This window comes from Spinacia oleracea, chromosome 5 (assembly GCF_020520425.1).
Source record: "Spinacia oleracea cultivar Varoflay chromosome 5, BTI_SOV_V1, whole genome shotgun sequence".
Lineage (NCBI taxonomy): Eukaryota > Viridiplantae > Streptophyta > Magnoliopsida > Caryophyllales > Amaranthaceae > Spinacia > Spinacia oleracea.
Genome location: NC_079491.1, coordinates 124,006,853 through 124,018,114, shown reverse-complemented (window position 1 = coordinate 124,018,114; position 11,262 = coordinate 124,006,853). Strand labels below are relative to the sequence as shown.

Genomic DNA, 11,262 nt, shown 5'->3' with positions numbered 1-11,262 from the left:
TTCGGGCGCAGCTAGGGAGGGCACGCAACAAAGAGTATGCATCTAAATTATGCTATATGATTATGTGTAAATAATATGTTGTCCTGGGTTAATGGTTGTTTCCGCATGATCTATGTAATGTCATATGTATCATAACCTAACACGGGTTTTGTCAGTTTTTCTCATTGTCGTTAAAAACTGAATGGCGACTCCTATATTACTAGTCAATTGGGTGTAAACTCACAGGAAATCCAATTACACTTGATTTGACAAAAAGAAACGTCACGCCCACGAGGGACGAGGTCACGCATTAGCCTCGTGCTTTTTCGACCCCCTCACAGATCATATGCACCATTTATATACTTAATTAGAGGATGGGTGGGAAAAAGTTAGTGGGATTCACAACTTTTTTGATTTATTTTACAAAGTTACTTGTATGTTTTCGGACTTCACAAAAAGTCATGGCTATATCCTTGTAATCTTCCAATGCAGTAGATTTAGCAACCACTGTCATCTTCTTCGATTGCTTCTTCGATTCCAGCCTATAGGAAATTCACCTAGAAGGATGCAATATCCAATTGTTGACTTTCTTGTGGCAAGACATCCTACTCGGTCAATGTCATATTAAGCAATGAGCTTAGCATTAGATTTAGAGGCAAGCAAAACTGTGTAGGCAATATTAGGTCTTCGTATGGCAGTTAGGTGTGGGTATTCTATAATCCTCATTTTTACGGTTTCATTGGAATTTTTGAATTTAGTTGATCGCCGAGCTTCTGTTCCTATTGTTGTAAGAAGCCTTGTTTCGAACATGTGGACTCTTCTTAAAAGCTTGAAGTTTTTTCAGTTGCGGAAGGGGCCTCGCTTTAGAGTTTCTCAAGCTCGTGATCTAGCTGCTTGTGCTCGTCATCAAGATCTTCTTTCTTTTTAGTTTTAGTATTTTTAGTTAACGTTATTTGGTTTTTGTTTCAAATTTTACTTGTTTGTCCTGTTTTTAAAAAAAAATCCGAAACACCCGCTAATTAACAAACTCCGATCCATAAGCAAAGGAGCATAGTATTATTGAAAAGTGTACCAATTCAAGTACCCTCGTTTATGGTTCAAGATAAGGCGACAACTAAAATCGATCGTCGACACATATTAGAACACCGGAGTTAAGGATAAGAACGGGAACTACAATAAAGTTAAAAGTAAGATAACATTTATTAGAAGTAATACAATTAGCTTAGTATTACTACTCCTCCAACCAAGTCGATCTTCAGTAGCTCCAATCTTTTGGCAATGCAACTTCAGAGGTAGGAAGTGGTCGGTAATGATGGTAATCTACTATATTCCCTATCTCAACCTTCTTGGCAGACTCGTTGTTTGATGTCACCCCTGTTTTAACCCCACAAAAGGAAAAATACGATCAAACTTTATGGAAAAAAATTTAGATCATGAAATTTTGATTAGAAGAGATCATGACTAATACTGTAAATTCAAATTAAAGCACCGTATTTCAAGTGAAAATGATACGGTGAATCATATAACACGACAACCATAAGGTCCGCTACATGAACAATTGATTTTATCTGGTTATAATGCCAAAACTGGTATGCTACGTTTTCCCTATATTGAGATATACATAATTTTTTCATGGAGTCTTCCTGACGCACAAGTCAATTTCATAGTACTCCCTCCGTCCTTATTTGTTTACCTCATAGACAAAATGTGTTTTTTTTAAAGATTGGGGCTAAATTTAGAAAGGAAATAAGGGTAATATTGTCATTGTCTTTTTAACCTTTATGAGTGTATGTAGGTGGAAGAAATGATGGGGACCTATTACTAAGGGAAATGTGGAAATCTATAAGGGACGGACAAAAATATAATATGAGGCAAACAAATAGGGACTGAGGGGGGTAATAATAATGTTTTAAAGTACTCCCTCCCTTTTTAAATGATATTCTTGTTTTTCTAATCGAGATTCTAAAAAAATATTTTATGTTTCTATTTTAAGCCATCTTTTTTTTCACTTTTCCATAAATTTGTATGAAAAGAACAATAAAAAAATAAATCATGATTGTTTTTCCCATCCACTTATCCCCACATAATTCAACATTAGAATAGAAGCCATGACTAAGCTACCTCTAGGCATATATGGGCACAGGCCAACGACCGCAAAAAATGCCCTATAAGTCCGCGCAACCGAATTAATTTACTCCCTCCGTCCATTAATACTCGTCTCAATTTGGGACATAAAATTTTAGGCAATTTAATTGACTTATTAATTTATTAGGTGTTACTGTAAATATGTCAAATAAGGGAGTGAGGATGGGGGTAGGGGTGAGTGTGGGTTGAACTTTTTAATGTTTTCTTTTAAAGAAAGTAAGGAATATATGTGGGTCCATGATTAGGTGAAAAATGATACTTCGCATAATATTAGTAAAGTATGTCATTTATAGAAACGGGACGAGTATTAAGAGACAACTTTATAAGGAAAGCGGGGCGAACTGGCGAGTATTAACGGACGGAGGGAGTAATTTTTTAGCCACAAAAACAATACTCCGTACTTCACGTATTATTCACAAACTAGATTAGTACCGTATATGTACTGATATTTTAAAAGTATTTGACTGGAATATTTTTCTCCTAACTTACTACATATTACATATTTATTTTGAACATAACTAATAATGTGGGTAAAAATACCCAGCCTGCTTGGCCCAATCACAGGGTGACACATGGCACATTTCAGCAAGCAAAATGCCTATTTGGCAGCCACTTAGGAGTAAGCATTTGATGATGTATGGCTGAAATAAGAGTACAAACTTCTTAAAGGCCCATGGCCCAACGTAGAGAATATTATGATAGTGACACTTGTCATATTATGGTAAACTAGCTAATCATGTGAAACCTTCCTAGGGTTTTATAAATACACTCAATTCCCAAGGAATTGACACAAGTTCCTAGATAGAGAAACACCCTTCAATATCATATAGGTAATGCTTTCTTTTTACTAAGCATTTCTTCCTTAAAACTCTAATATTACTTAAGCATCGGAGGGAATATTCCTACGAGAATATTCTTGTTTTGCAGGAAAGCCGCCCGACGTGGACTGGACTCGACTCTACGTGTAACCGGATACCTCCTCGTCATCAACCATTGGAAAAACTCCCACAACAACTAATAATCTTGAACATTTTTATTTGGGACCATAACGACAGAGTGTGCATTTTTCATCATACTACATACGAAGTATTACATTTTTTATAAGTAAATATGTTTTTCTCTTTTAATATAATAATTTAACTAAAATATTACCAAAATTTATTTTTAGCAAATCATTTTTATGTGGCATAATATTATTTCCATAATTTGTCAACAAATAGTACGTTTTTCCACACATATATAAACACTAAACAAAAAAGGATAGAAAATTAAAAAATACTTCGTATAAAGTAGAGATTGTTTAGGAATTTTTTTTTATTTTTTTAGCTGGAAATTTCACACTAGTTTGTGGGGGTGGTTTTGTGATTCTTTATTTGTATGACAAGTGGGATTATAAATTTTAATTCGACTAGTTGTTGTGGACATGATTTGTTCAGATGGGATATGTCATGATGACTTATTTTATGGTGGATTTTAATCATTGGTACTTAATTAAATTATTTTCCAACTCTCATCATATTATAATGATATTCTTGTTTTGCAGATTATAGATCAAAACAATCCTTACTTCCATCTAGCAGTGAAAACTGTTATATTTTAGGATCACTTAAACAATATAATCAACACTCTATTTCGTCGACATGGTTTTCAAGTAAAAATTATCATTTCCATCACAAGATAAGAAATTTAACACAAAGATGTTTCGCAATCATAGACTGATAACAATATGTGATCAAGTACCAACAATAAACAACTTTATCCAAAAGCACTTCATGCGATATATACTTCGAGATCAAAGTTTTTGGTTTCTTTACAATGAACCGATCGCCTCAAAATGTACTCGGCTACTCAAAACAAGCACAGGGTTGCTCCCAAAGATGAATTAAAATGGAAAAAAAGCCGCTGCATTCGTAAAAGCCAACTACCTCTATTGCCTTACAGAAGACATGCCCTCTCTCTTTTTCTCTCCCACGTATTTTTAGGGATTGGCTATAGACTTATAGGTATAGTTGTATCAACGTATGTGGGACATTCAAAGGCCAATCTGAGCCCATAACCCACTCATGTCTGTATCCCCCACCAAGCCACCCTTACCGAAGGATGTCCGAGCCGATTGTGGCACACCCCTCACTACCATATGGTAGTGGTGAGGCGGAGATTGTGCTTTTCTGTTTGATGCTATTGAGCAGACAGTCAAAATTCACCTCAAATTTGAACCAGTTCAACAAGAAATTCCCAGTTTATAGATTTAGCTTATTATTCATAATACTGAAATAAACGTAGCAATCACATAATTTTCTCATGTTTTAAACATGAATTGCAGACAAACAACTCATTAATCCGAATTTAACACATAATGGGAAGGGAAATTCATCATTTGGCAAAAAACAGATCAAATTAACACCGATTGAATCCTCTAAAGAAAACACCGATTTAATCCCTAACAGATATATCAAAAACAAGAAAATAAAAATAGACAAGTTTAATATTTTCTGTAGTTTTAAACAAATAAATCACTCAAACCCTAATCTCCCCCAAATAAAATTAAAAACATCTTAGACAAAAACCCGATTAAACGAAGCAACAAAAGGTTAAAATTTACCCAAATCTTCTACAGAAGCTGAAATCACGAAATTTTCATAACTTTAAATGCAATATCACAACAATTAAGCAAACATTTGCAATATTATCAATCATAATTCAAAAAAATTGAGAACAATTCAAAGTGTGACAAAAACAAGAACAAAATTAAAACCAAAGGAAGGGGTGAACGAAGAGGGGAAACTGACCATTTTTATGAAGAATTTATGACAAAGAAATTCAGCTTTGGATTTATCTTCAGAGTTAGCTTGAAATGATGTTCTTTGTTTCCGTCGTGAAGTTTCGAGTATTTGCTAAAGTTCAATGAAAACACTTTGATGGCCAATTATCGGAAACCCTTCAGAAATCTCTTTCTGGGTCATTTCCATATACCCGCAGAATCCTTCCAAACCCCTTTTGGGATATCGTGTCCAACAAGGCAATAACCTAAGCTTTGCGTTGGGCTGGCCAAACCGGAAATCCGACACAGTCCAATGTTATTTCCCAAATCCCAATCCAAATAGTCCGGATATCCATTTTCAGACATTGTTTGAAGAGCTCAATTAAATTTATAGTCAAATTGTTTTTTACCGCCTAAAAAATTTGAAAAAATATTACCACCTAAAAATTAAAACTTGTATTTTACCACCTAAAAAAATACGCTTAGTATTTTAAATATACACAGGATGATAAAATATATTTTCGAGAGGGGAAATGCCTTCCTAACTATCAGATGTAACATAAGTAATTAAAACGTCATCTGATTAACATGAAGCATAATCATATAACTAAAGATAATCTAAATATTCCACACATGAAACTGTTAAGTCCCAAATTCAAGCCCCTTTTTAAAACGGTATACTAATCAAAGAATCAAGATCCCCAACAAACGGTTTCATAATCTTTCAAATAGTATACATAATCCATATAAATTAGTATTTACTCATTAGTCATCACTCCATTTCAGTCCTGCATAAAAATGTAAAGAGACCTCATGATACACTCACCTCTTCATTCAAGAGACCACCAACTACAGAAACCAAGTAGCACATCTGGCTTGACCTACCTAATTGAAAATTAAGGGTTTGAAATCAACATATCTTGAGGATGTATATGAAGAACTACCCCTAATACAACAACAACAACAACAACAACAACAACAACAACAAAGCCTTAATACGTCGGCTAACATGAACCGTCATAGGAGATCGTCATTGTGACCAAGTCATTGTCACCAAATCAAACCAAGGAAGAGGAAGAAAGTGGAATTAATGAAGGTAAGGATGAAAGTAAGAATAACAACTACCCCTAATATGTTTATAAACTTTATAACATCTACACAGCAAAAATCTCACTTTTCAAATACCCTAGACAATACCACCGACCAGTAAACGGAGCTAGCATATCACCTATAAGGCATATTCTACCCTCTACTTTCACAATACAGAAGAATTTCGTTCAAAAATTCAAAATCTAAATTAATCATACAAAATGTAATTATTAAGATAAATTACATCAATGCTCGATTCTGAACAAATGATTCTACAGACATCATATATCACTATTCGCAAATTCAGAGAAATTCTATGAGCAAAAACTAAACCTTAACAAGAAAATCAAAAAGGAAAAAGGCAAGTTGAAGTTAAAAATTGCAGCAGATAAATTCGCAGAAAAAGAAAACAGATTAATAGAGATCAAATCCCAATAACGCGAATGAAATTAAGAACAAATCAGTGCGGAGAAAGACGAGAGAGAAAGAGAGAGAGCTTAGTAGCTTACCGTGGTGGTTGAAAGGCGGAGAACTGGAAAGAATGGAAATGCCGAAGTTGCGCAGTTGTGTAGCTAAAACCCGGAGAGAGAAAGGGTTGATAAACTGTGAACATTCTAATGTTTGGGCTTCTAGTAGTGGTGTAACTGGTGTTATCATTTTGGGCTACATTCGAGATATTGCTAACCGGGGAAGCAGAGAAGAAAATTTAGGCATTGATACGTGCGAATGGGTACGTGTGAAGTCACTGTTCATAAGGAACAGTACAGAACTCCAACTTTTTAAAGGTTAGAGAATTTCCATGGCATTATTTTTACTGGTAACCAACATAGTAACCAAGATAATTTGTATATGGTGGTTGACTTTGTTATCAAATTAGTTTCGATTTGATTAACTATATGTGCATGATACTTAGAATAACCGTTGGGCATTATACTTCTTCGTATATTGTGCATGATCACTACTTAGAACTAGAATGTGCCCGTGCATAAGCACGGGATGTATAGAATGGTTGCAAATAAAAATTAAGGTATAAAGTCAAATTTGAATTGATAATAATTACAAATAAACCCTTATAAACCATATAGTCCTATCTAAGTATACAAAATTTACTTAATGAAGTAACGTGACATTAATTAACATAACATGAATTTATTAGTTTATTAAAAAAGACAAATTTTCCAAATATAACCTAATAAAGTTCTCTATTTGCCAATTACAACCTCACATTTCTAATTTTGCCAATTACAACCTTAAACTTGTACATCTATTTTAAATTACAACCCTAAATCATTTTCCGGCAAAAATCACCGGAAGATGATGTCATAACGTTATTAAAAAAAATTACGAAGTACATAATATCTATAACAAAAATTATTTTTTCGATTTTTTTTGTTTTAATTCTTATTTATCGATTTAATTTTTTGTAGAAAATATGTAATTATTTTTTATAATAATATTATGACATCATTTTCCGGTGATTTTTGCCGGAAAATAATTTTAGGTTGTAATTTAAAATAGATGTATAAGTTTAAGGTTGTAATTGGCAAAAATAGAAATTTGAGGTTGTAATTGGCAAATAGAAAACTTTATTAGGTTGTACTCCGAATAAATTGGATCTTGATTCATTGATTAGTATACCGTTTTAAAATTTATAATTAACCGAATAAATGTTCGATATAAAATAATCATATGGTCAAAACTAAGGAATAGAAGAATTACTTACAGAAATTACGCATGACTGAGCATTTAGTTCAAACTATGGAACAGTAGAAGATCGAGTTTGTCGCATTGATGCAACTTAGAATGAGCCCGTCAAGACGTCATCCATCCAACCAAACCATGATTCATTCACTTTTGAGTATGTCTCTAGACCGCCGTATGCAAGAGTGTCAATTGCCGATAAAAAAGCTCATTACAGTTTGTGGATTAATTAATTTTTAAGTCTTCATTGATTCAGAATTTCGGAGATAAATCTCCAATAAAAAAGCACATTGCTACTTGTGGATTGTGGGTAGTTAAAGGAGCAATCGATTAAGAGCAGTTAATCTCCAATAAAAAAGCACATTATTGTTTGTGGATTGTGGGTAGTTAAAGGAGCAATCGATTAAGAGTAGTTTCATCTAAACATTTAACGGTTTGAAATATTCAAATGCAGAGGTATGGAGTGATTTTGGCGGTAGTATACAGAATTGCTTGATTTGGGTTTTGGAGGCCTAACAAGTGCTAGTGACTTTTTTTTTTTATTATTATATAGGATAAGATTGATTTTTCAATGTTGGCACTTTCCCATTGATGTTGTGTTTAATCTATTATTATGCTTTGATGAATTTGTTTTACTTTTATTATTTAAGTCATGTATGATGGCTAGTGACCTAGCGTGTGAATTTTGAGTAAATTTTGATTTGATTTCGGCAATCTCATGCATAACACCAACTTTAGAAAGTAACCATTAGACGGCTCATGCATGCGGAAATTAATAATCAATGTTTCTATAATGGTTATTTCAAACATGTTTAGTTTTGTGATACATATTTTTATTTCCTTGAATAATATGAATACCTCTCAAGGTCAGTGGAAAATAAATGATGAAGAATTGTGTCTTGTAGACAGTGCAACGTACTACTCATACTATACTTAAGAATAAGAAATATTTCTCTCAATTGATGATGAGAAAAACTAGTGTGAGTATTATATCGGGTAGTACAAATATTATAGAAGGCTCTAGAAGGCTCTAGAAGAGAAAATATATTATTGCCTATGGGAACTAAATTTGTCATCATTGATGCATTATATTCTCCTAAGTCTCATCGAAATTTATTGAGTTTTAAAGATATTCGAAGTAATGGTTATCACATTGAGACAATTAGTGAAGAAAATGATGAATTCTTTCAAATCACGAGCATAACCAATGGCACAAAGATTGTCTTGGAGAGATTACCTACATTCTCCACTGGTTTGTACTACACGAGAATTAATTCTATTGAAACACATGCTATAGTAAACCAGAAGTTTACTGATAGCTTCATAGTTTGGCATGACCGGTTAGGCCATCCCGGTTCAATTATGATGCGAAAAATTATTGAAAATTCTTATGGGCATTAATTAAAGAGCCAACAGATTCTTCCTAATAATTTTTCATGTGTTTCTTGCTCACAAGGAAAGTTGATAATTCGGCCATCACCAGCTAAGATAAAATTTGAATCAATCAATTTTTTGCAACGTATACAAGGGGATATTTGTGTGCCAATACATCCCCCATGTGGACCATTTATATACTTTATGATTTTAATCGATGCATCGACTAGATGGTCACATGTATGTTTGTTATCATCTCGTAACCTGGCGTTTGTGAGATTACTTGCTCAATTGAGTAAATTAAGAGCACACTTTCCAGATACTCCTATCAAGTCTATTCGTCTTGATAATGCTGGTGAATTTACTTCTCAATCTTTCAATGATTATTGCATGTCCATTGGAATAAATGTTGAACAACCTGTAGCACATGTTCATACATAAAACGATCTTGATGAATCATTAATTAAACGCATTCAATTGATTGCTAGACCATTGCTAATGAAGTCTAAACTCCCAATTTCTTCTTGGGGACATGCTATATTACATGCATCAACAATGATTCGCATCAGGCCAACAAATTATCATAAGTTCTTCCCCATCACAATTGGTTTTTGGTCAGGAACCAAATATATCCCATCTTAGAATTTTTGGATGTGCAGTTTATGTCCCTATAGCTCCACCACAACGCTCCAAGATGGGTCCTCAAAGGAGGTTGGGAATATATGTTGGATTTGATTCCCCATAAATAATCAAATATCTTGAGCCAACTACAGGGGATTTATTTAAGGCTCGTTTTGCTGATTGTCATTTTCATGAGTCAGTTTTCCCAGGTTTAGGGGGAGAAAACAAACACCTGGATAAAGAAATTAGTTGGAATGAATTATCATTGTCTCATCTTGATCCTCGTACTAAGCAATGTGAACTAGAAGTTTAAAAGATACTTCATTTACAAAGTTTAGCAAATCAGTTGCCAGACGCTTTTACTGACCCAAAGAGAGTGACTAAGTCACATATATCAGCTGTGAATGCTCCAATTATGATTGAGGTCCCAGAAGGACAAAATGAAGTTGCTAATGAGTCTAAGGCACCGCAGAAGCGTGGAAGACCAATAGGTTCCAAAGACAAGAATCCTCGAAAAAGGAAAGGAGCAATGGTTGATGATGGTCAAATCGAGGATACAATCAATTTTAAAGGATCTCCTGAAGAGACTTTAGACATGATAGAAGATGAAATTCACCTGATAATGAAGAAATTTCGATAAATTGTATCATGTCTGGAATTACATGGAACCAAAACCAAATCGACGTCGATGATGTTTTTGCATGCAATGTAGCATTAGATGTTATGGATGATTATGAGGATCATGAACCAAATTCTATTGAAGAATGTAGACATAAAGATGATTGGGCAAATTGGAAGGAAGCAATTGAATCAGAATTGAAATCTCTTGCAAAAACAGAAGTATTTGGACCTGTAGTCCGTACACCTGAAGATGTAAATATTAGGTTATGATACATATGACAACTCATAAATCATGCGGAAAAACCATAAACCCAGGAAAACATATTATTTACACATAATCATTTAGCATAGATTAGATGCATACTCTTTGTTGCGTGCCTTCCCTAGCTGCGCCCGAACCGAACAAGAACAAGTCTTTAGGACTCCAAGTGTCGTCCCTCCGTAGATAGTCCACAGCACGTCCGGATCCGCCTTAAGATTGACCAACTAGAATCGCCCTTAAGGTACTATTATTTTCGGCACTTTATAGGCAAATGTGTGACTGAATTTTTCTCTCAAAAACTCACTTTGAATACTTTGAAACTTGTGTTATAAATTGTGAGCCCTAGCCTCATATTTATAGCGGTATGGAAAGGGAATCGAAATCCTATTCAGATACAAATTAATTAAACCTAGAATCCTATAAGAACTCTAATTTAATTAATTTATCAAATAGAATTAGGAATTTAATCATTAACCGAACTCTGCATGTTTTAGGAAACGTGCACGAACACAAACACTTGCACACACACGCACGGCAGCCACGATGGGCCCCATGCGTGCGCGCGAGCAGCAGCCCACTCAGCGCCCGCGCGCGCTGCGCGCTGCGCGTGCTGTGCGCGCTGTGCGCGCTGTGCGCTGCGCGTGCTGTGCGCGCTGCGCGCTGCGCGCAGCCTGCTGGGCCTGGCCTTGCGCTGGGCCTGGCGTGGCTG

General features: G+C 34.7%; 1 protein-coding gene across 14 annotated transcripts; it reads right to left on the bottom strand.

The window, feature by feature from the left end:
* Positions 1 to 998: 998 nt before the first annotated feature.
* Positions 999 to 7,357, bottom strand: LOC110775651 (uncharacterized). Of its 14 annotated transcripts, none has more exons than XR_008920640.1 (3): positions 6,484 to 7,355; positions 5,712 to 5,766; positions 999 to 1,353 (listed from the first exon to the last, which is right to left on the bottom strand). XR_008920640.1 is itself a non-coding variant. In XM_056828059.1 (3 exons), the coding sequence occupies exons 1-3, from the start codon at positions 6,629 to 6,631 to the stop codon at positions 4,255 to 4,257; spliced, it is 255 nt and encodes an 84-aa protein (XP_056684037.1). In that variant the 5' UTR covers positions 6,632 to 7,354; the 3' UTR covers positions 3,755 to 4,254. The 14 variants fall into 14 exon arrangements, 3 of the variants coding, with proteins under 3 accessions (XP_056684036.1, XP_056684037.1, XP_056684035.1); XR_008920639.1 differs by having other exon boundaries at positions 5,712 to 5,770; positions 6,484 to 7,351; XR_008920637.1 differs by lacking the exon at positions 999 to 1,353 and adding an exon at positions 3,755 to 5,168 and having other exon boundaries at positions 6,484 to 7,357.
* Positions 7,358 to 11,262: the final 3,905 nt, after the last annotated feature.